The 26059-nt window shown below is 41.1% G+C and overlaps 1 protein-coding gene across 1 annotated transcript; it reads left to right on the top strand.

Moving 5' to 3' along the window:
- The first annotated feature begins 1639 nt into the window (after positions 1 to 1639).
- On the top strand, positions 1640 to 24723 carry scgn (secretagogin, EF-hand calcium binding protein). The gene is made up of 11 exons (XM_017700881.2): positions 1640 to 1833; positions 1995 to 2065; positions 4125 to 4217; positions 11310 to 11399; positions 11573 to 11629; positions 13775 to 13852; positions 19159 to 19214; positions 19869 to 19914; positions 20012 to 20071; positions 21642 to 21710; positions 21951 to 24723. Exons 1-11 carry the CDS (start codon positions 1764 to 1766, stop codon positions 22071 to 22073), a joined length of 813 nt encoding a protein of 270 aa, XP_017556370.1. The 5' UTR covers positions 1640 to 1763; the 3' UTR covers positions 22074 to 24723.
- The last annotated feature ends 1336 nt before the right edge of the window (positions 24724 to 26059 follow it).

Here is a 26059-nt window from a genome sequence, read left to right as displayed (position 1 = left end):
GCTGAATCTAAGGGCTATTACTGACAGTTAACATTATCATGGTCAAAGTCTTGAGTATTACTACTGATTTTCATTAAAACATATAAATTAGACAGTCTTCATCCCACCCTGCTGAAAATGGACTGTTAGAAACTTTAAAATGACTTTGCTTTCTACTGCGAATTGGCTTAATGGTTATAGAGACCACTAATTACTTGTTGAAGACCTTTTGATCCCATTAGGAATCCATCAGATGCATTTAGAGTCAGCCATTGGTCACCTGTTAAACCATTAGGATCCTTTAGACTGTGATATCAGCCTAGTAAAACACAAACACAAAGTCAAAACACATTACAAAACCATAAGGAACCAACAGAAACACTTAATGGTTTCTGTGGGTTTAGCAGGGCAGACTGGGAAATAGTTTCATTTTTTAACAAGCACATTATTTTTCTGGTGCCGACTGTATCTTATTCTGTACTTCACTGTTTCATATGCATGTATTTACCGAAGCAGTTTGTAGTACTTTACACTGTTTCGTATTGTCTTAGCATTAATGCTGCAACATATCTGCCTTGTCTCGTTAGTTACTTAGTACTTGATATCGCTGCTGTCGTAACAAAACCCTGTATCTCCATTTTTGTTGTTTCTGATTTTTTGACATATTTTGAAAAAAATTTGAGTTCTTTGTTCTGACAGCAGCAACTTGCAAAATATGCACAAAATACTGAACTGGCAAAATATGCAAGCATTACTAAAGTAATGAGTAAGTACTGTTATTCATACCTGGTAGGCTTTTACATAAGTTATGCTGTAAAAATTGGTTCATCAGATCAGCCTAAAAATGATTAACAAATAAATTAGCTAGTTTTGTCAAATAAATGAGTTACTCTTTCAATTATTGTGATTTTTCTGAGTTGAATAAAATCAAAATTCGCTTCTTTTGGAACAAAACCTTGTATCTCCAAAATGTTAACTTTACAGCAGAAGATAAAAAAAAAAAACACTTTAATTTTAATGTAAGTCAGTGGAACCAGACTTTTTTCCCAAGCTTTTTTGTGCCACCGTGTAAAGGGCAACAGGCCTTTTCAAACTATGTCAAAAACTGAAAAACAACGACAACAACAAAAAAGAAAATTGCTTCTGACAGCATCAAATATCACAAAGTATTTTTAGGTTGATCTAATGAGATTTTGTTTTTCACTGTACTCTGTACACACAAAGTGCAAAAATGTTTTGTATACACGTTGTATTTACCAATTAAATAATAGTTTCAAGTGCTGCTAAAGTTTTGATTAATATTTTAGTACATTCTGAATGTACTAAAGTGTATACACACACACACACATTTTCTAAGCCGCTTCTCCCTCAGGGTCGTGGGGGGGTGCTGGAGCCCATCCCAGCGGTCAAGGCAGGATACACCCTGGACAGGTCTACTAAAGTGAAGTGTAGTAAAAATGTAATACACTTGGGAGAAGATAGCATTAAAATAACAAAATAAGGTAAAATGAATCATTAATTAAGCTAACGGTTCATGGGCTACTACTCTGATAAGGGAACTGTGAGCCAGATCCTGCTGAGAAAGAAAAAAAGAGAAAAAGAAAAAAAGAGGAGGAGTTTTGGTTGCCATCGTACAACAGCAGCAGTCAGTCAGTCACTTCCACACAGTCTCTCAGTGAAGCTGCTGCACAGCTGCTGCATTACTCTGACTCTGTGTTCACTGTTAGCTCTGTTCAGCACAGCTTTCTGTCTATTAGAGCATCAGCTCTTTATAACCTGCTGCAATGGACAGTGCTCTGAACAACCTGGACGCAGCTGGGTTTCTGCAGATTTGGCAACACTTTGATGCAGATGGTGAGTGTTCATAGCATTCATGCAGGAGTTTGGTTCTGTTGGCTTTATTCAGCTGAGAAGTGTTATTTAAACGAGATACTAAAGCCTGTCTGCACTGCTTGTGGAGGTGTAGTGTGTGATACATGCTGGCACCTGAGAAATGCTTTGAAACTGTGTTTCAGATAATGGCTACATTGAGGGGAAAGAGCTGGACGCCTTTTTTCGTCACATGATGACCAAACTGGGACCCGCGGTATGAGACATGCACACTGATAGTTCTTTGTCTTGCATTTTATGTTTTCCACTTTTGACATTTGTGTGGTTTTGTGCACCAAAAAAGTCATAATTCATTTTTCCTTGACTATTTTCCCACCTCTGTTAGAGTTAAACAGGTTGTTTTTGTTATTATTCCTTAAACACAACGAGCTCTGTTGTGATTAGCATTCAAAATACAGTCTGAGCTGAGACCCTCCTAATAACTTCAGCAAGAAGGGGCGGAGCTAAACTGCTATAGGTTGAATAGGTGGATACGTTCTACATCAAACTCGTTTACTCCAAAAAAGCAAGGAAAATTCGTTTTTCCAAAATATGGGCTCTTGCATTTCTCTCACTCAAGCATTTCCTTAACCTAATCGCTCCATGACCAGAGACAGGCACCTGCTTGTCATAGAAGCCAATGGGAAGTCTTTTCAGCTCATTGACTTCTATTCAAAGTATCTTTTGAGTCAACAGTTTCTCGAAGTACAATTTACAGAAAATATAGAGGTTTGATATGAAAAATACTTCTTGAATCATATTTTCATTGTTTGCTGTCAGTTAAGGACATGGGGCAGGTTGGCACTGAGGCAAGGCAAGGCAGAACCTTTCTTAGCACACATGCACAGTCCTGCATGAAGTCATGTCTAATGTTACTGGTATACCGACTTGAGAAAAGTTCTCTCTCCAGCTGTTTTGTCTCATTTTAGCATCTGTTTGCTCTGCCTTTGGCTATGAATCCTGGGCAGAGTTAAACTGCATTTTAATAGCAGACAGTCCACAGTTATAGAGCTGTGTTGGAGAGATGTACATCTCTGAGCCTTCTTAAGATGGCCGTGCTTTTAGAGCACTGAAAACTGTGCATCACTTGAGCATGCATTTTAACAGGAAATTCACACTGTAGGTCCCCAGGAAACTGAGGTTAAGCTTATAGAACGATATCAATCACACTTCTGGGTTAACCACATTCTTTATAGCTGGGCTCTGTGCTTCTGCTTATTTATGGTAATACATATACACCAACAAGCCACTTCATTAAGGACCTCTCTGTATCTAAACTCTGTATCTAAGTTGTTTGTTTTATCAGCTCTACTTACTATGCAGGTGCACTTTCTACAATTACAGACTGTAGTCCATCTGTTTCTCTGCATACTTTACCCCCCTTTTGCCCTGATCTTCAGTGGTCAGAACAAATATTATTTAGGTGGTGGATCATTCTCAGCACTGCAGTGACACTGACATGGTGGTGTGTTAGTGTGTGTTGTGCTGGTCTGAGTGGATCAGACACAGAAGTGCTGCTGGAGTTTTTAAACACCTCAGTGTCACTGCTGGACTGAGAATAGTCCGCCAACCAAAAATATCCACACGACATCTTGTGGGCAGCAACCTGTGACAACTGATGTAGAGCTAGAGAAATTATGTCACTCTCAACTGCTGAAAGGACCCTATTAAAACAGCTCATCAAATCCAGAGAATGCCTATTTTCTTATTGCATTTATTAATAACATTTTACTATAGCTCAAACTGCCCTGTGTGTATTCAGAAAATAAAAAAAATGTGTGTATATATATCAAGAATTAATGAACTTGCAGCCAAGAAAAGATGCTAGAGGTAATAGGTAACATTTAAGGTAATAGGCAGGTTAAAAAATATCCACTTCCTGTGGACATTCAAAGTGGCACCTTTACTTTTATATTCATTATTCACACAGAAACACCTGGACATATTCTTTTAAGTTTGTTTTTCTGATTATTTTATGCTTGTGATTGTACCAGAACATTTGGAGCCTGAAACAGGATGTAGTTCTGTGTCCTGTAGAAGTTTATGGGAATTCATTTTTTTGCACTATATTTTATGTTTGGAGCAAATAAAAATGAAAATTAGACCAAAATAAAATGTTTTTGAGGAAAAATGCTGGACATCTCCTGTAAGTAAAAGCCACGTTGATGCGCATGTTCATGTACCTTAATGTATTTGTGTGTTTGAGTGGGAGGGAGGGGTGGTTAAACACAGTCAGAGTGGTCAGGGTAACAGCCTTATTGCTATTGTTTCTTCAGGACAACATAACAGAGGAGAAAGTGCAGCAGCTGAAGACCAGGTTTATGTCCGCATATGATGTCACTGCTGATGGCCGCCTGCAAATTCAGGAGGTACCAAGCCCCCCCCCCCCCTTTCCCTCCTTCTTTTAAAGATTGGTTAGGTTACATTAATGCCAAAAAGTTCTGCTTACTGAGCAGACTCACATCATCATCACATCATTCGTTAATCATTATTGAGACATCAGGCCTCACAATATTGCCCACTATTGCGTAAGGCTGCGCAATGCAAAGGAGCCTCTAACCAATCACTGATTGTTTTTATTGTGTGTTGTGAGTGCACAGTATCTTGAGCAGTAAACATATGCATAAATAACAATATCAATAGAAATGGAGGCCAATCTTTAACTATGTCACACCAAGGGTGCCCTAATGTGTTTTCAGTATAGCAGAAGGCACAATGCAGTTTGAAAAAACTATCAGGTCTGTGTCATGTCATCCACATACCAAAGGTTATTGATGTTCCTTCCACCAGTCTTGAACTATGAATCATTTTCCTTCAGTCCTTCTTCTGTTTTACGTGCTCATATACAAGCTGAACAAGTATGTATGCTTGCATAAGTATGCTTATACGAGAACAGTTTCTATCCCATTCCCTTTTTGTTTTTCATAAAACAATATCTAATTATTTATCACAATATCATGATTTCCTCTCCTTGGATCACCACCTTATCGTGGTGGAGGGGTTTGCATGCTTGAATGATCTTAGGAGCTATGTTGTCTGGAGCAAAAGCTCCTGGTAGGGTCTCCCATGGCAAACTGGTCCTAGGTGACAGGTCAGACAAAGTGTGATCCATAATAACCCCTATGAAGACACAAAAACAGGACTTGTGTACCCTGCCCGGAACAGGGTTACCGGGGCACCACCCTGGAGCCAGGCCTGGGGGAGGGGCTCGCCAGCGAGCGTCTGGTGGCCGGGCATTTACTCATGGTGCCCGGCCAGGCCCAGCCCGAAGGAGTTACATGAGTCCCCCCTCCCATCGACCCACCACCAATGGGAGGGGCAGTAGTAGGGGTTCGGTGCGTTGTGGATCGGGCAGTGTCCGAAGGCGTGGGCCTTGGCGTTCTGATCCTCGGTTGCTGAAACTGGCTTTTGGAACTTGGAACGTTACCTCACTGGCGGGGAAGGAGCCTGAGTTGGTGCGCGAGGTTGAGAGATACCGGCTAGATATAGTCGGGCTCACCTCAACACACAGCTTGGGCTCTGGGTCCAATCTCCTTGAGAGGGGCTGGACTTTATTCTTTTCTGGAGTTGCCCATGTTGAGAGGTGGCGGGCAGGTGTGGGCTTTCTCATAGCCCCTCGACTCGGTGCCTGTATGTTGGGGTTTTCTCCGGTGGACGAGAGGGTAGCTTCCCTACGCCTTCGGGTTGGGGAACGGGTCCTGACTGTTGTCTGTACTTATGCACCGAACAGCAGTTCAGAGTACCCAGCCTTCTTAGAGTCCTTGGGAAGGGTGCTTGAAAGTGCTCCTCCTGGAGACTCTATTGTCCTACTGGGGGACTTCAACGCTCACGTGGGCAATGACAGTGAGACCTGGAGGGGTGTGATTGGGAGGAATGGCCTCTCTGATCTGAACCCGAGTGGTGTTCAGTTTTTGGACTTCTGCTCAAACCACAGTTTGTCCATCACGAACACCATGTTTGAACACAAGGATGTCCATAAGTGCACATGGCACTTCACATGGCCGCAGTTCAATGATTGACTTTGTAGTCGTGTCATCGGACTTGCGGCCATGTGTTTTGGACACTCGGGTAAAGAGAGGAGCTGAGCTGTCAACTGATCACCACCTGGTGGTGAGTTGGATCAGGTGGTGGGGGAAGATGCCGGTCAGACCAGGCAAGCCCAAACGCATAGTGAGGGTTTGCTGGGAACGTCTAGCAGAAGAACCTGTCAGATTGATCTTCAACTCACACCTCCGTCAGAACTTTGACCAGATATCGGGGGAGGTGGGGGACATTGACTCAGAATGGGCCATGTTCCGTTCCTCCATTGCTGAAGCGGCTGACTGTAGCTGTGGCCGTAAGGTAGTTGGTGCCTGTTGGGGCGGTAATCCTCGAAACCGGTGGTGGACACCCCAGGTGAGAGATGCCGTCAAGCTGAAGAAGGAGTCCTACCGGGCATGGTTGGCCTGTGGGACACCAGAGGCAGCTGGCAGGTATCGACAGGCCAAGCGATCTGCGGCTTCAGTTGTTGCCAAGGCAAAAACCTGTGTATGGGAGGAGTTTGGTGAGGCCTTGGAAACTGACTTTAAGTCGGCTCCAAAAAGATTCTGGCAAACCGTCAGGCGACTCAGAAGGGGAAAGCAGTGTGCCACTAGCACTGTATATAGTGGAGATGGTGTGCTGCTGACTTCGACTGAAGACGTCATTGGGCGGTGGAAGGAATACTTTGAGGACCTTCTCAATCCCACCGACACGTTCTCCAGTGAGGAGGCTGAGTCTGGGGACATGGGAATAGGCTTGTCCATTACTGAGGCCTAAGTCGCTAAGGTAGTTAAGAAGCTCCTTGGTGGCAAGGCTCCAGGGGTGGATGAGATCCGCCCTGAGTTCCTCAAGGCTCTGGATGTTGTGGGGCTGTCTTGGCTGACACGCCTTTTCAACATTGCGTGGACATCGGGGGCGGTGCCACTGGATTGGCAGACTGGGGTGGTGGTGCCTCTTTTTAAAAAAGGGGACCGGAGGGTGTGTTCCAACTACAGGGGAATCACACTCCTCAGCCTCCCTGGCAAGGTCTATGCAGGGGTACTGGAGAAGAGAGTCCGGCTTATAGTCGAACCTCGGATCCAGGAGGAACAGTGCGGGTTCCGCCCTGGTCGTGGAACACTGGACCAACTCTTCACCCTCTCCAGGATTCTGGAGGGTTCATGGGAGTTTGCCCAACCAGTCCACATGTGCTTTGTGGATCTGGAGAAGGCATTCGACTGTGTTCCCCGGGGTATTCTGTGGGAGGTGCTTCGGGAGTACGGGGTACATGGCTCTTTGCTACGAGCCATTCAGGCCCTGTACAAACAAAGCTGGAGTTTGGTTCGCATAGCCGGCAGTAAGTCAGACTCGTTCCCAGTGAGAGTGGGACTCCGTCAGGGCTGCCCTTTGTCACCGATTCTATTCATAATTTTTATGGATAGAATTTCTAGGCGCAGTCAAGGGATGGAGGGTGTCCGGTTTGGTGACCTCAGGGTCACATCACTGCTGTTTGCAGATGATGTGGTCCTATTGGGGACATCAGGCCGCGAACTTCAGCTTTCGCTGGATCGGTTTGCAGCCGAGTGTGAAGCGGCTGGGATGAGAATCAGTACCTCTAAATCCGAGACCATGGTTCTCAGGCGGAAAAGGGTGGAGAGCCCTCTCTGGGTCGGGGATAGGCTCTTGCCTCAAGTGGAGGAGTTCAAGTATCTCGGGGTCTTGTTCACGAGTGATGGTACAAGGGAGCGGGAGATTGACAGGCGGATTGGTGCTGGGTCAGCAGTGATGCGGGCTCTTTACCGGTCTGTTGTGGTAAAGAAAGAGCTGAGCCATAAGGCAAGGCTCTTGATTTACCGGTCGATCTACGTTCCCACCCTCACCTATGGTCATGAGCTTTGGGTAATGACCGAAAGAATAAGATCGCGAATACAAGCGGCCGAAATGAGTTTCCTCCGCAGGGTGTCTGGACTCTCCCTTAGAGATAGGGTGAGAAGTTCAGTCATCCGGGAGGGACTCGGAGTAGAGCCGCTGCTTCTTCACGTCGAGAGGAGCCAGCTGATGTGATTCGGGCATCTGGTTAGGATGCCTCCTGGACGCCTCCCTTGGGAGGTGTCACAGGCGAGTCCACCTGGGAGGAGACCCCGGGGAAGACCCAGGACACGCTGGCGTGACTATATCGCCCAGCTGGCCTGGGAGCGCCTCGGAATCCCCCTTGGAGAGCTGGTGGAAGTGGCTGGGGAAAGGGAGGTCTGGGCTTCATTGCTTAGGATGCTGCCCCCGCGACCCGAACCCCGGAGAAGCGGAAGATAATGGATGGATGGATGGATGGAATATCATGATGTGACTCCCCTCCCAGTATCATTCAGCTCTGCCATAAAGAAAGGTTTTGACTTTAAAGCCGCTGAGTTAGCTAATAATTTGCTGGCACTGTGACCAGATGATATGGATGAAAATAAGCTGTAGTGGTACTTCCTCCAACCACACTGAGCACTCAACTTCTCATGTGCTGAAAGATGGTCTGAGTGTCTGTGTACAGTTTTAAAAGCTACACATCTGAAACCACATTTCTAAGGAATGCTGAAAGAACACAACATGGATTCATTTCTCTGGGCAGCTTTGAAAGTCTCTTGAAAAATTCTACAGACAGAAAAATCAATCCCCTACACTTTGTGGCTGTGATCAGTGGTAGCCAGCACAGAAGCACCTCTAGCTATGGATTGAGCATTACAGGCTTTTGTCACAGCATCCTAATTAACCTAGTTTCTTCCGTTCTATGTGTCTTATGAACAGCAGGCACAAGAAACTCTAGCAGATCCTGTACAACTAGCACATTATTAAGGATATTTAGCTATAAGCACCAAAATACACAGCAGTTACGCCTTCCCAGAGCATATCATAAGAATACCATCCACTTTATAAAACTCTCTTGTTCCACCTACTTCATAGGTCCACTATATAGGTGTGACTGGAGCCCAACTTTTGACATGGATAACTCTCTACACCATTGATCATTGGTCAGTTTCTGACTACATGACTGCTGTTATTTGGGCAGTGGAGCATTCTCAAATGTGACATGGTCATGGTCATGGCATGGTGCGTGGTGCTGGCATGGGTGTTTCTGGAGTTTTTGCACACATTAGTATCACTGCTAGTTTGAGAATGGCCCCCGATCCATTCTGTGGTCAGAATTTTTAATCATTTTAATCATGAATCAGGGTTCTCTGTTTCTTTACTAAAGAAACCTTGAAGAACCATCTTTTTTAACCGTGTATAATAATGTAAATAGATCATTGAAGTATGTTCTTTAGCATTTTATTCACGTCTTGTTCACAGAATGCTTGTAATATTAACCGAAACATTTTGTTTTGTTGTTTTTATTATTCAAATCTGCATTTAAAATGTATTATTACAATAAAATAACAAAAAAGATTAAAATGCCAAGTTTAAACTTTTAAACTGTAGGGTGTGTTTTTGTAACGCAGTGCAAAGTCACATATAACTACTTTTCCCTGTAGTGAAGTAGTGTCGTGCATTATAGCTTAAACCACATTACAGCTTTAGATTTAACAAGAATTTTGTCACTTTGTTGAATTTTGTGTTCCCAAGCGAATGAAATTCTGCACAATTCATTTAAGGCATAAATTCTATGCATGTGTTGTTTGTGCTTGCCCTTTTATGTGTTGTGTATGTGTGTATGCTAACTGCACCACTGACTACAGCATTGCTCAATTTGGTATTGGATATCCAGAAATATCCTTTCATTATTTAGAATTTATTGCACATTGAGATAAACAAACAATACTACATGTAAATTATGTCTAAGCTTCAAAACCACGCTTCAAGGCTGTATTAACAACAAGAAGCCATCCGTCATGGCATCTCATCAGACTACATGCTGATATATCTGTGAGGGTTACTGATCTCCCTGCCAGAGAAAAGGGTGCCTAAAATCTCACCTAGACAGGACTGACTCCATTTTCATTGTTATTTCAAATGAAACAGGCTTGTCATTGTCTGTCATTGGTTGTCATTGTTGTTGTCATTTTTAAACAGAGGTGTAGGGATTTTAGAGAGTAACTCAGATGTAATGGATGGTGCAGTTATTTTTCCAGAAAGTAATCAGTAAACAGAAACAGTGGAACATATTTGGGGGAGGATTGGAATTGTTTTCATAATTTAATCAACCACAATGCGCCATAACATGATATAATAAGGACATTGTGGCTCTACATATATAACCAGCACAGAAACTGCTGATGCAAGCTCTGTTCTGCCTTGTTCTGGGAAACAATGCAAATAAGCTGAGCTATGACCAATCAGACTGTTGATATGTGGCACAGTAATTGATTCTTGCCCATAGTTTTGCTCACTGCAATAAAAATGCAGTGTTAACTTAAACAGTGCATGGCTACCGCAGGTTATATTATAGTTCTCTTATATTGGTACTTTTAGCAGCTGCAATTAAATAATCCTGAGATCGCTTTCCACATTACTGCAAGCAATCTCATTACAGTTTGAAAGAAGAAACAGTTTATTTCTTTGATGAACGACCCCAGCAATGTGTATTAATATTATGAATAATCTTATAATACTTTGAAGCACATCAGACATGCAACTGCTCATTGGCCTACGTTTGCCCAGGAAAGGGTTTTAGGAGCATCCAGATATTATTGAAGAATCTAAAGGGAGGATTCAGGAGACGTTCTTAAGAGTGGTCATTGTGTATTCATGCCATATTGTGGGCTTTGCTGTGTTTATGATTTACAGCCTGTATCTGCTGGCACCTTGTCAACAGGAGTGTTGATCACGGTCCAAGTCTAATGGACAGCAATGTAATTAGGGGTGGTGGATTCTAAAGGCCTCAAGTTCACTCTCTCTCTCGCTGAGTTTCATGCCAAGCCATCAGGCAGCTAGACATCTATTTCCATATTGTCCTTGACGTAAGAGAAAATAAAGCTATGTAGTTTGATAGGCAAAGAGTGAGTCATCGTGTAGGAGAGCAATCTAAAGAAGAGGCGCAGGTGGTAGAAGGTGGTGAATATTTCAGGGTTAGTGGCCTATTACTGAAGGGTAGGTGCCAAGCCACTTGAGAGTATGAGCTTGTGAGATGAGTGTAGTTAGTGTATCTTGGGCCTTTTCTTTAAAATGTATTTGTTGCATTGCATATATCAAACTGTGGCGGAATGGATTCCTGCCATGTGGCCGTCTTTTGTTAAATTACTGAAATGTTCTTTGGGAAGAATAGAGCAGTGTAGTGCGTGACCTGCTCTTGGGCCGTTAAGAGGCTTTTTTAATCTAAGTAGAAATCATCTGGCATGTACAATGCTAGCCAGAAGACCACTCAAAGAAACAATGGGGCCTCAAGGCTGGAACTTGAATCGATTTAATTCAAGCTAACCAGGCAGTCGTGTGCTGTAGTGACCTTATTGCTCTTCATATTGTTTCCATTGTGTGTCTGCTAGCTCGCTAATATGATCCTGCCGGAGGATGAGAACTTCCTGTTGATATTCCGCCGTGAGGCTCCTCTGGACAACAGTGTGGAGTTTATGAAGGTGAGGTCCCACACCATCACATCATCCTTCACATTATCCCCTTTTACAGGCTCTTATCAGCAAGGCTAATGCTAACCCTAGCGTAAACTGAGACTAGTGTGTAGTGTGTAATGGTGTTGCATGTGACATTGGTACAGCATGTGGGTGAAGTTGTTTCCTCTTTCTCTACACAGATCTGGAGGAAGTATGATGCGGACAGCAGCGGATACATATCAGCAGCAGAGCTGAAGGTAGCAGCAGTTAATGAGTTAATATAGATGAGACTTCGCAACAAACTTTCTGGGCACTTTATTAGAAATCCCTATCTCATAGGTCCATTTCGTTGATGTGGTATTTGAGACTTCTTGCCTGTTGTTGTTTCTGACACCACAAACACTCTTAGACATTTTAGTGTGGTAGACCAGTCTCAACCAACAACACCTAGCAAACTTGTACCAGCACATTTATTACCCAGTTTTATGATCCAGTCGCAGTTGTTTACTTTCACAGTCAAATGTTTACATTGCAACAAACAGATGTGAATTGGGCTGGGTGGAAGGTTAAAGCAAATGCATAAAAGAAAACATTTCCATGTTGTTAAAAACAACAAAAATTGCTGTAACACATTTAGAAGGTGTAGTGCAGTAGTGAATGATGTTTATTTGAGCTCAAGCTGTTCCTGTTTTCTTCCAGGAGCTACTAAGTATCAACAACTAGGAAGCAAAATAGCTAGTCAGCCAGTTTGTCCACTTGAGGCTTCTGCTTTAATAGTTGCTCAAGTTGACCAAAAGGACAGTTACATTGTGCATTGCAATTGTTTGTATAGCAATTAATTGTCAGCTACAACCCCAATTCCAATGAAGTTGGGACGTTGTGTAAAACATAAATGAAAACAGAATATGATGATTTGCAAATCCTTTTCAATTGAATACACTACAAAGAAAAGATATTTAATGTTCAAACGGATAAACTTTATTGATTTTTGCAAATATTCACTCATTTTGAATTTGATGCCCGCAACACGTTCCAAAGAAGTTGGGACAGGGGCAACAAAAGACTTGGAAAGTTGAGGAATGCTCAAAAAACACCTGTTTGGAACATTCCACAGGTGATGTATTCATGTATTCTTTGTAGTGTATCCAATTGAATGTAGGTTGAAAAGGATTTGCAAATCATTGTATTCTGTTTTTATTTATTTTTTACACAATGCCCCAACTTCATTGGAATTGGGGTTGTAAAATTTCATGATCATGACAGGCCTAAGCACCACATACACTACCACACCACTCCATAGCATAAAGTGCTAAAAGGGGCTTGAGCTTTCACAACCCTTATGTGGAAATTTAAAGAATAAAGGCAGGAAGGACAAAACAAAAACAAAAACAAAAAAAATATGACGTAGTATCTACATAGTGGGTGAATTATGCTATTAAAAACAGTCAGATAATGACTAATCTGTGTATACAAGATTGTCAACATTTCATTTTTAGAATAACACATCGGCCTGTCACAATCATTTTACCTAATTACCTAATTTGTCTTTTTCATTAATTGCATGCATTTATTAAAGTACAAGCCTAAATTGGCCAAATTGCTTCTAATTGTTGATACTTAGTAGGTTCCAACTGACAACAGGCACTTTCTGAGAGAATGCGACAATGATGTACCATAACAAAAGCACTAAGACAGACAACTATTTTGTCCATCTTCTTCAAAAGTGTGATCCATGGTGAGGATATGACATACTCTCAGTCAGAAAAACATAACTCACAGCTGCCCTCACAAGAGGTTTATAGCACCAAGTCATGCATCTGTTCGCTGAACAGGTGGGAACACTCTGAACTGCGGTACTCTGGCTATTCATTTTAGTTACCCTCTAGTAAGTTATGCTGCGCCACATCTTTCCAAGGGACGCATAGTCACAGCCTGATGCCTTTTGATCCTGTACATGTACCCACAAGAAAAATACACAATGTGGGTTGTGCAAGTGAAGTCAGTCAAGGCCCTTTGAGGCTGTTTTTATCTCCTACTGCCTTACAGATTGAACCCTGATTCTTCTGCCAATTCCCAGCACATCTCATCTCAGCTGCAAACGACTGATTTAAGCCCTCTATTCTTCTTACTGAGTTTCTCTGTCAGACTGCTTCAGTGTTCATTTTAATACACTTTGAATGACTGTTCTGCTTTAGCTATGGTAATTTTATGGGTTTGATTGTGTTTAGTCACCACAGTGGTGAAGCGTAGTTCATTTAAAGTGTAAGAACTTTAACTTTCTTAACCAAGATTTCCTTAACCAATGTGAGGCCTTTCTAAAGTAGAGATGTCTAACTTCTCTTATGTACTAAAAAGGTGTGTGTTGTTTGATTCTCCTGACATTTTCCTGGTTTCTCTCACAGGGTTTCCTCCATGATCTGTTTAAACACCACAAAAAAGACGTGTCCTCCGACAAGCTGGACGAATACACAGATGCCATGGTAACATTTCTTTGATTGTTTCTACGTGAGTCATTTATTGATGGACTCCAGGATATCAAGCTCTTAAAACTAATTAGTGGGATGAGATTTGCATTGGGGAGCATCTCCCTGCCTGATGTTATCAGAGGATAAACAAAAAGGAGTTTCGGATTCGTAAGTAAAGCAGGATAAATCCAATAATTCTAATTTCCATGAATGCCAGGCTTTTAAACACATTCTCAGAGCCTCTGCCTGCAGAAAGTTACTTAACGGAAGTGAAGCATTTAAACTGAAATGTTCCTGCATTTGCAGGAAGAAATGAAGCAGAAATGACGAATCCCAGAAGCTGCTTTGTGATTGACATTTATGTCTATTGATTGTGGAACATTTACATTTTGTTCTGCCATTTACAAGTATCGAATATGAACTTGGACTACTGGATATGTTCTTGGACATGCACATGAGTCACATCAGCCTGCAGCCTTTTCTAATTCACTACAGGAGACTTGCTCAAAGGCCAGCCGCTTATTTCAGTCATTAAACTGTCATCTTTGGCTACTCTTTCCGAGCCGCTCGCGATATATGATAAAGAACATACACTTCAGTCAGTAAGTAACCAGACATGGGCACAATGTGAAACAATGATTATGACATTAATTACAGGGTAATTACATCTATATTATATTACCACATAGGACCATATAGCCTTTTTATTTATAGTCTCCTATTTTCAGGGAACAAGGTTGGTGCCAGATTTGATTTTACAGGACTGCTGAAACATTTAAATGGGGTTCTCTACATATGGCTGTTGTGGTCACAGTTTTTCAGCACAAATATTAAAAGAGGCAGGGGTCGGGGCATTCAGTCAAAAGAGCATTTATGAGGTCCGGCACTGATGTTGGATGAGAAGGCCAATTCACATTCCAAATGTGTTCAGTGGGGTTGAGTTCAGGAGGTCCTCCACAACAAACTCCTCAAACCATGTCTTTATAGAGCTTGCTTTGTGCACTGGGGCACAGTCATACTGGAACACGAAAGGGGTTTCCCCAAACTTGTTCCACCAAGTTAGAGCCATATAATTGTGTAATATGTCTTTGTATGTTTTAGCATTAACATTTACCTTCACTAGAACTAACTGGTTGTGCCCCAACCCTGTAAAACAGCCCCTTCTTCTACCAAATGTTATTGTTGGCACTAGGCATTCTGATAGGTATCGTTATCCTGGCCAGCAACCAACCCAGATTCATTTATCAGACTTCCATATAGTGAAGTGTGATTCATCATTCCAGAGAACTCATTTCCACTCCTCCAGAGTCCAGTGCACGTTTCAGCATTCCAGCCGACGCTTGGCATCATGCATAATGATCTTAGGCCTATGTGCAGTTCCTTAGACAAGGAAACCCATTTCATGAAGCTCCCAGTGCACAGAACCTGTGCTGAGGTTGCTTTTGGAAGCCGTTTGGAATTTTGTAGTGAGTGATGCAACAGAGAATAGGTAAGTTTTACTACGAGCTTCAGCACTTGCAACCCTGGCTAACATTAAGGCACACTTGATGACACATAGCATTCAACAACTCTGAAACCATTGTATTTAAAGAAGCATGAAAGTTTTTAATGAACGTGCTGCTCACTGTCTCTGAGCACCACTCATCGTCGTACTTTTAATGCTTTAAATTAAATACAGACCTGAACCACAAAATGCCATAGCAGGTCACATGTGATTTGAAAGTTACACAGAGTAGGCAATTAATCTGGAGTGCTAATCATCTTTTTCCCCTCAGGATTTCATCTCATTTCTTTAAGCTGGAAAACAACATTTGAACTGATACCGAATGTGATAAACTCACTAAATGATGATCAAAAAATCTGTATGAAAACTACATAAGTACGTTAAGTTAGAATGTAAGATTTAAACCTATCCTGAAGATTTCAACTTATCCTGAGATGAGTTTGAACTTGAGCTTGCATTGTTCCCTATGTGCAATAACTGTACTTTGACTGATCTCCTGTGTAACACCGCAGTGCAGCCCCCCTGGTATGAGGTAGAGTTTGTAGTCTGTAGTTAGATTATCACATTTTTCCTGATGTAAACACTGCAAAGTTGTTCCAGTGTTAAATTTACCAGTGTGCTCTTGATTCTTAACTATGTAAGGAACCTTTCAAAAATTACAACTGATTTCGAAGCGATTTTTGAGGTGGATTTCTGTTTTGAGTCTTTTTTTTCCATTAGCTAGCAAATTCAGAAAGAAAGCTGACGTTACTGCTAGGAATCCATATATGTTACTGCAGCTGTAAAACTGTGGTCTTGGTATTCAGCTCATTATTCCAAAAGAGAGAATAGAGAATACTTAAACGACAGTAATGCCTCGTCAAGTGGTGATTACAAAAAGCTAAAAGCTACAGTTAGCGAAGCAGCCACATAATTATCGAGGTGTTTTACTTCAATTTGGTTCTGTTCCTCCCGTCAAAAAATGTAAAAGCTTGCCTCTGCTGTTCATTTTTTGCTGAATAAAGACACAATTTCTGTTTTCTTTGATTTTGAAAGACAGCTGAGGTAAGTTACGCTAGTGCTAGGTTGTGTTGGGCCTACAGATCAATGGCTATAGACCATTTTGTATAGACCATCTCTGTAAACAGAGATGACATGTTTTGTGGGTGGAGCTTAACTGGTGGCAGAACGTGACACTTAGCATAGTGGTGTCAGGTGTACGAATGTAGGAACATGGATCTTCGCAATGGAGAGAGCTTTCTTGGCCTGTACTCACTGTCTGGTCAATGCGTCAAGGATACACCTAAATGGCCAAAGTTACAGTGACTGGGCATCATCATATACCATTTGGAAAAACTCAGCACCTGCACAAAAGATAAACTCAAGCTATATAAATCTTATGATGCATACAATTTCATACCTAGCAGTCATGTCCAGGACCTTGAGTACAGAGAATTGTTGGATGTTTTTTGCGTATTATGGACCAATGTACTATCTAGTCAGTGACAAAGACATGAATCACAGCTATAAAAAAACAGATATGGCCTATTATAAATAAGTCAAACAACTATATGATGGCGAACTTCACTTGCCTGACTGGGTTACCACTCTTTTTCATTGTTTAATGCATGCTAGAACAACATAAATCACTAGAACTACTTTTATTACTACTGTCTGTGCTTACAGGAAAAAGTTATTTCTAGTTATTGGTCTAAATACTATTTCATGCTGTAAGGCTAATGTAGGGCTAATGCAGTTTGAACTGCATAATTGAATGTTATCTAGATCTACTGTATCCATCAAATTCATGCTCTAATGTAGGCTAATCATGCCATGCAGCTGCACTGCTTTTTAAGGATGAGCTGTATATCAGGATGGGAAGGGCAGATGCACATCATGTGTTTAGCCTCAAAGAGTGCCTTTGATGGTGGTTTTCTATAAAAGTGAAGGTCATTTGTTTCCCAATGCCTGTTCTGGCATCCAGCAGGATATTTTTGGTCCTTATTCCATGGATCTTGCCCATTTTATACCTCTTCTTTCTGATGTTTTTCTGCCTCCACAAGGCCCAAACAACTGCCAGTGATGTACTCATGATGTCTGCTCCAAATTGGTCTATAGAGTGGAGGTTAGAATTGGTTGACACCACAGGAATTCCCAGTAGCTTTATGATGTACTTGCATAATGCATGCTTGGTATTGTAGTGAGAGAACATTGCTGTACAAAAAATCAGAATAAAAGCTAAAGTTCTGCCAAATTGATGAGGCTGAGGGATTCGATTCTGCCTAACAAAATACTGCAAAACATGACAGATAACAAACTGCTGCTTTAATATCACAGTCATTGTTTCATTTTAAATTCAATGTGCTAGAGTACAGAACCATGGCAACAACAGATGTTTTACTTTCCAGTTAACTGACAGTCTGCCTTACCCCGAATGACTGCTTGCATGTATATGCAGCCATGAAACCCTCAGTGTTTGGCATCTGGCTTGAGTGTTTCACCCATGACCCTGTTTAGCTGGAGATGGCTCAATCTTGGCTGGGATGGTGCAGGTGGAGCAGGGTTAGATTGGGCGGCAGATGACAGCACCTGATCACTCATCTCCAGAGCCCAACAGCTGGTGCCTGGCTCCATCCCCCAGAGCCAGTGTCCACAGATAGCCATTTAATACATGATCTGCCCTTCACCCAGACCTCAAGCTCAAAATTACTACCTCTCACTCTCGAGTGGTCCCTGCTCACTGATGCTAGGCAAGAAGGCTAGATAGATTTGTCTGATCCACTGCCCATTAGATGTTTGGTTAACCTACATCTAGCTATTCAAGCTGTCTTTATTAAAAATGAGCATGTTTTAGTTGCCAGTTAGCAATATTGTGACCTAGACTCACCAGGTTAATTTCGAGGAAAGCAGTAGTATGCCAGGGATGTCAAAATAAAATATGCAATGTATTTGAAAGTGAGCTCAAATACTCATTGAATGTTAATTCAAAGTTAAGGCCTGTGCTGCGGTTCCTAGTACATTTTAGCAAAGGATGATGGTTACCAAATGCTATTGATTTAGATATAAGGTGAGCTGCTAGTTTAGCTGCTTGGCTAAGAACTGCATTTTTGCAGTTCTTAGCCAGTTTTCTTAAGTCATTCTGAGAAATACGTAAAAACAGGCTTTCTTATGAGTAGGTTAAGAAACACTGGTTTATAATGCTTTTGGGATATTTCTGAGTGCTCAATTATAGATTTGGGACATACAACTGTCCCATATAATTGAGACATGTAAATTGTCTTAGAAAAAAATTGAGTTTGCTACAGTTAAGTTATCCCAATCCATTTCTCTGCATCTTAAAAAGTTATGAATTTGAAAATATTTAAATAGTTGATAAATTAATTAATGGCAATTAAAATTTGATTTCTGGGCACAGCTGAAGGCGTCATGTGACATGTCAATATTTGAAACAGTATTATCTTGGCTATAACATCAGGTCCCACACGTTCTATCTCTTTGTTCTGATGTCAGCACTCATCAACACCCAAAATTTTGAGCTCTTTAAGACACCTTTGTGCCAAAATATTTTCAGTATGTGCTTTTAACAATTGTTTGAGTAGTTTGGGAAAAAAAATTGACAAAAGATAATTTAGGAAGTTTGATGAAAATGAAGCTGTGTTGCAGAATACATGTGTATTAGTAATAATATATGATAAATAATATCTGCTAGTGAGTGATCGTAGTAATTTGCAAAGAAACAGAGAAAAAATTAAAATTTCAAATAAAAGCAAGGCCTCAAGATTTCAGTGATAGTGTATGTTGTTTGTCTAACATGTTTATTTGTTTTTCTTCATTGCAGATGAATATATTCGACAAAAACAAAGACGGCCGTTTGGATCTAAACGACTTGGCGAGGTAACGTGCTCAGCGCCTACTACTTTTACACAATTTGCCTCCATTGCCAGGAACTTGTGTTCCTTTACAGCTCAACCTTGTGAAGGAGTCTATAGCTAAAAGCATAAACAGAGTAATGAAATAAGTTGCCATCTCCATTAAATCCTATGCCTCACAAGGAAATCACAAATGGTAAGACGCCGATCTAAATAGGATGTTAACTTCAGACCCATTGAGCTCATCAAGGCACATCATACCCACTTTCAACAGAATTTCTCAGCACTTGTTCTGTGGTTGGCATTATGTTAAAAGTGGCTTCCTCTTTTTGTGAGATGCAGAAACAATCAGTGGACTGACCACCAAAAAAAGACAGGGGGAGGTTCTCTGCTATATAAACATGAGTCATGTCCAGTCCATTAAGATCAATCAAGATCCATTAGACAGATATGAAACATACAAAATCAATAAAAGTGGTTGACTCCTACAATGATTGCGCTTAGTTTTTTTCACTTAATATAAGAAGAACATTAAAGTCTGTTTTATTGTAATAGAGCATTATTCAATTTAACTGACCAATCCCTTATCTTGTAAATGGACTCTTGGCCTGATGCTTGTGTCCATATATTTTTTAGGTTGAATGACATTAACTTGGTTATGGTGTTCCTTCTCCAATAGAATCCTGGCCCTGCAAGAGAACTTCCTGTTGCAGTTCAAGATAGATGTCAGTATCTGTTTGGTATCATGTGCAGTGCACGTCTCAGAGATTGATTAATTTGATAAATACGCTCATCTCAGAAAGTGTCCTCTGTGTCCTCCAGGCGAACAGTCTGGAAGAAAGAAGGCGTGACTTTGAGAAAATATTCGCACATTACGATGTGGTAAGTACGGAGATGGTGCGGGTTGCCTAACCAGAGCCCTATGTGTTTTCTTCACAGCAGTGACACTTCCTCTCGCTCACTGCTTTTGAACACATTCAGCCCAGTCTCTAATATGTGACTGCAGACGAGGCAAGTAGTGAGATGATAGTTTGTTTTTTTTAATATGTGAAAAGCCACTTTCAAAATGAATAGAGCGACATAGAACCTGTATTATGGGATAAAGAGAGGCTAGAAAACAGTTGAAAATAGAAACAGTGGTGCACAATGCCAGAGAAGAACCTTACAATGGATAGTTCTTTAGAGTACCATTTTTCTTAAATAAGATGTGTGTAAAGAACGTCCACATAAATTCTAGGAAGAACACCTATATATAGGGCCTTTTCATCATGTCTGCATGGTTCTTTAGGGAACCAAAAGTGGTTCTTCTTCAGCATCGCCATAAAAGAACCCTTTGTGAGCCTTTTTTTAAAGGGTGTACATTTGATTTACATTACACAATTATTGAAATGCAGTTGCATAATTAATTACGTAGTTAGCACTGAATTGCTGTTAGTCAATTTTGTTTGATTCTGCACTTCTGCCATTTTTCAATGACAAAAAATGGCAAAAAAGAAAAGGGTTTTTTTTCTTTCCTAGGTGCACAAGAATGAACACAAGTTAATAGTGAGTTATAATATTTGCATAATTACAGAATGAATTAAATATTTTTGTTACTGTGCAGTCCAAGTCACTGCACTTTAAATCTCCAACAAAAACAAAAAACAAGAAAAAATGCTAAAACGAAAACATGGCAAAAAACATCTGCTGTTTCTTTCTGTGCGCTGGTAGAGTGTTTGAGTAGTTTGAGCATGATAGCCTACCTTTAGATGATCATCTTAAAGGGGAATTCCACTTATTTTTCCAAGTTTGTCCGTAATTCGGTGATTGAGATGTAAACAAAGTCATTCCGAGTGGTTTCATGTGAAGTGGTTCACTATAGAGAAACTCCTTGACTGATTTCTTTACAGTGGTGGTGATGGGAACCAGGAATCACAATGTCTACCATGCAAATGTAGCCATTTTATTTACTATCTAAAATGACCAGTGAACATACACATCCTCTGAGTTTTTGTATGTAGTGTTGATCATAATAAAATGGACTATTTTGCCTTACAACACCCTGCATGTACCGCTCCGCAATGAATAGCTTTTAAGCAATACGCTTACGACCAAAATCGTGAAACAATATTCCAGCATCAGGCAGCGTATTCAGAACCATTTCAGGTAATATTGTTCTGTAAGGGAGCCTTTATGGGTCTTATTTCTTCAGACGCCATCATCATTGTATTAGATTTAATCTTCTGCTTTAAGTGAAGTGTATTAATTACATATAGCTCATTTTCAGGCTTTACGGTTTTTAAAGAAGAAAAATCTGATGAGTATCAGCCGATACTCAAGATATTAATATCGGTGTCAGTATCGGTAGAGTGGCATCGTGCCATCTCCACTTGTTTCAGTGAGCTACCAGTGAGAAATACCTGTCTAAAGGTTAAACTGTTTACATTGTATTGCTTTATCATTTCTCTTTCAGAGTAAGACGGGAGCTCTTGAGGGACCAGAGGTGGACGGCTTTGTCAAAGACATGATGGAGCTGGTCAGGGTGAGTGGACGCTCTACTGCATGTTTGAGTCTAACAGTGAGTTAATCATTATAGAGCTGAATTGGAACATCAGATAAGCCTGTGTAGGTTGAGTACAAGCACACTAATCCTCCAGTCGTGCTAATGGAGCGAGTGTGTGAATACTGAACAGTAGTACAGGTGCTCCACCTGAATTTACTTTAGCTTTTCATTTAACTCCTTCCTGCCCCCTCTCTCTTTCCCACCCTCTCTCTCTTACAGCCCAGCATCAGTGGGTCAGAGCTGGATCAGTTCCGTGTTGTGCTGTTGCGCCATTGCGACATAAACAAAGATGGAAAGATCCAGAGGAACGAGCTGGCCCTTTGTTTAGGGGTGAAGCCCTAGCTTTAGTCCACTTCAGTCATACTGCATGTGTAGAGATGTCCATATACCACCACCTGCGATATGGATGTTTGCAATCTAATGTGTATAAACACTGCTATATGAATCATTATGTAGTCGTGGTGTAGGTTTGGGATGCGACATAGCAGAGTGTGTCTTTTCACGGCACAGCTAAAGCCCAGTCTTAACTACAGTTGTAAGCAAAAGTTTGAACACCCCCAGTCAAATTGCACGATTTGTTTATTTTCTGAGTGAAAATAAGTTAACATGTCGTCTACAAGGAGCTTTTTTTTTTTCAAATTTTACTGCACATTTTCTATATATCAATTTAAAATATTGGCAAAAAATTAAATATACAGTATATACAGTACAAAGTAAAGTATATACTAATAATAATAAAGTATACAGTAACTGGTGTCGTAAGTTTTGCAAAGTAGCTTAGGTGTGTGTGTGTGTGTGTGTGTGTGTGTGTGTGTGTGTGTGTGTTAAAATCAGCAAATAACAGTAATTGTGTATTCAAATGTGCAGAAGTTTGTTCGGTGTAGATGATGTGTGAAGTTTTCACCTAAATGTCAAATCAATGTCATTTGACCAGGGGTGTTCAAACTTTCACTCATGCCTGTACAAAACAGAAAGGATTTAATCTGTATGGTTCAGATTGGTTAGGCTTAAAGCCATATTTTGGCAAAAAAATCACATTGACACAATTTTCCTCTCACTCGAAATGTACCCAATCAGCCAAGACATGTTTGGTGTCTGAAGTTTACTTCTTTAGTTTTGCACTGGAGTTTTGGGGCCAATATAGCCAACATGAGATCAGGGGTGGATTTAGTGATTCTTGGGCCCTATGCAACAGACAGGAATGGGGCCCCCTGGATGCACCTTTTTAAATTGGTTGAGGCTCTGAACTACTATTTACACAGCAAAAAAATATATGTTGTCTAATTAAGCGATCTTAAATGTAATCAATATATCTGATGTTTCTTATTTTGAGAATGTGGCAAGAGTTTTAGAAGACGAACTTTAAGCAGATAATTTTGCATGTTTTGGGGAAATATGCTTGAGAGAAGCAAAATCATCTCCCAAATTGGAGAGATAATTTGCTACTGAGTAGTGTAGAAGTAAGGTGAGATTACTTTTTTCCAAGAAATAACAATCATCACAGTTTGAGAATAGTAGCTTGTATTGCATTACTTTTTTGAGTAAATCCTCCAACACTGGAGCCGATCTATGCCAACATTAACAGTAGCATTATCAGTTAGCCCTTTTGTTGCCATATGAAGACTAAAGCAGAGAGCTGACAGTAGGTTTTACCATGATCTGGCTGTGTTTGTGTACTATATTTCTGAGTTTTGGGATGTTAGAGCTGGTTTCTCTCACTCTGACTAGTGATGGCAGGAGTGTTCTGGCGTGTAAATGATGTTGTGTCGCTATTTTTAACCCTCTGTTTATAATATGAAGGCTAAAAGCAGAGATGTAATATAACAGAGCAAGTGGGTTTTGGGTGATGAAATCCCTCTGTGGATGAAATCACTCTGGATGGTGAGGGCAGAGTCTGATGAGAGATCTGATGTGTGAATCATGGCACTGTTTTTACCCTTTGTTTACAATATGAAGGCTAAAACCTGAGGGCTAAAAGTCGATTCTAAGCATGATTGTGGCTGAAATCGCTGATAAATCCTGCTACAAATGCACCAGCTGTTTTATAAGGTGTGCGTATGTATTTCAGAATTAGTTATTTAACATTGACACAGAGATCTAATTTGTATTGTCATGAGCTCCCTGGCTCATTAGGGCCCTAGGCGGCTGCCTACATTTGCCTCGTGCAGACCACCTCTGCTTGAGATGGAAATTTATCCCCCACCCATTTAGCATCGTACATGCCTTAATTCTCACTTTTAAAATGGAATTTTCTGCCTTGTTTAGTCATGTCCAGTTCCGCTCACTAGCTATTTGTCCACCTTGAGGGTGAAATCAGTCACTAATGTAATCTCACTGGCCAGCTCAACACGCTTGGAGGAGAATGCTAACTGTCCTTTCTATTGCGTCAGCCAAATGATATCCACTTTATTATGATGTGCTCTTGAAGTCCTGGCCATGGATGGTTGTGGCATGACTGAGAATCAAACTCAGTGTCCCAATGACAGGACCTGACAGAACATGGTCACACCTGCCTTAAAAATAGACAAAAATACTCACAATTCAGCCTTAAAGATTCCTGCTGTGACTGTTTTAGCTAGGCAACATGCTGTTGGGTGAGGTATCAGCTCCCATTATCTATTATCTTTATTAGTCTCGTAGCTCCATTTCAAAACTAAAAGAGCAAACTTCTTCAAACAGTAAACATGTCTTGGCTGATTGATACATTTATGGTTTATGGTATTAAGGGAAATTGTGTAAGCCTGATTTTTTTTTACTATTCCCATAATAAACTATTCCTTTATCATATGCCTGAAAACTTAGATGCTTGTAATGAATCTCCTGAATGATTCTCCTGAATGTAACTGTGGGTTGGTACTTAAAATTTCACAATGTAGGTTATGCACGTGTGAACGTATCTGATTTTCTGCATGTGACCCTGTTTTGACGTGATTTTGATATAGTGATGTGTGTGTGGATTAAAGAAGCAAACAGGTGACTGTTTTAAATCCAACTCTATGCAGCACACAGTGTCTTGTATGTTAAAGATTGAATTACAAAGATGACCTAAGGAACTTTCCAGCCTCCATGGTGCCTCAGCGCAAACCAGCAACAGAGAAAAACATGCCACAGAGCAGGGCTTTCCCTCTAATGATGTCTTGTCTTTCCTCCAGTGCCTGGAAACCGCAGCATATTAGTGCATATTAGCTAAGAGAGAGACAGGGAAAGCGTGCATTACTGATAGGATACACCCACGCACCTATTGGGGGGGGGGGGGGGGGGCGGGGGGGTTGGTGTGAGTGTGCGTAAGCCTCTCTGAACCACCTGTCAGACTGACAAAAGAAGCGTTTTGTGTCTGTGAGGTTGTTTACAGTGTCTTTCTGTGGCCTTTAGTGCTCATATAGTGGAACACCTGCCTGAAGGCAAACAGATACACAAAGCAAGACCATCTTCTCTATGTGTGTGTGTGCGTGTGTGTTAGTTAAGCACTCTGTGGAGACCAAATGTCTGCAGGATGGTGAAGAACATGAACATAAAACACAGAAGGCAGCTTTTAGCTCTAAAAAGGAAAGAAAATAAAACCTTTGTTTCCTAGATTTAAAGGGGAATTACACCAGTTGTTCAGAATTTCTCCAGAACTTAAAAAGTTTCTTAAAAAGAGAGTTTTTTTTTTCAGTCCACTTATAACATTTGTGTTTAATATACCAAAATTGGTCATAATTAATTTTTACATGACAAATTTTCCAACCCCTCTTTATCCTGTAAATGGTCTTGTCACTGCATCTTTAAGACTGATATAAGATAAATGATCTCTCATATAAGAAAAATGAATGAATGTCCTGTACTATGCCTCATTCAAAAAGTACTCAGAGCTAAAGCACCACCTAGACCTTTAATATGACTGGGCAAGGCTAAACTGCTGTAGGCTGAACAGGTGGATATATGTAAATGAGTTAATTGTTGTGAATTCAAAACAAGCTTTTTTTGCAGCTTAGTTTCCATATATGGACTGGACAGTCCATCCATCCATCCATCCATCCATCCATCCATCCATCCATCCATCCATCCATCGCTTATCCGAGTCCGGGTCACTGGGGCAGCATCCTAAGCAAAGAGGCCCAGGCCTCCCTCTCCCCCGTCACCTCCCCCAGCCTTTCTGGAAGGATACCGAGACATTCACAAGACAGTCGAGAGATATAATCCCTCCAACGTGTCCTGGGTCTTCCCCGGGGTCTCTTCCCCATCGGACATATCTGGAACACCTCCCTAGGGAGGCGTCCAGAGGCCATCCTTACCAGATGCCCGAACCACCTCAACTGGCTTCTCAACGTGGAGGAGCAGCGGCTCTA

The sequence above is a fragment of the Pygocentrus nattereri genome, chromosome 3, assembly GCF_015220715.1.
Source record: "Pygocentrus nattereri isolate fPygNat1 chromosome 3, fPygNat1.pri, whole genome shotgun sequence".
Taxonomy (NCBI): domain Eukaryota; kingdom Metazoa; phylum Chordata; class Actinopteri; order Characiformes; family Serrasalmidae; genus Pygocentrus; species Pygocentrus nattereri.
This window is presented reverse-complemented; position numbering and strand designations above follow the sequence as displayed.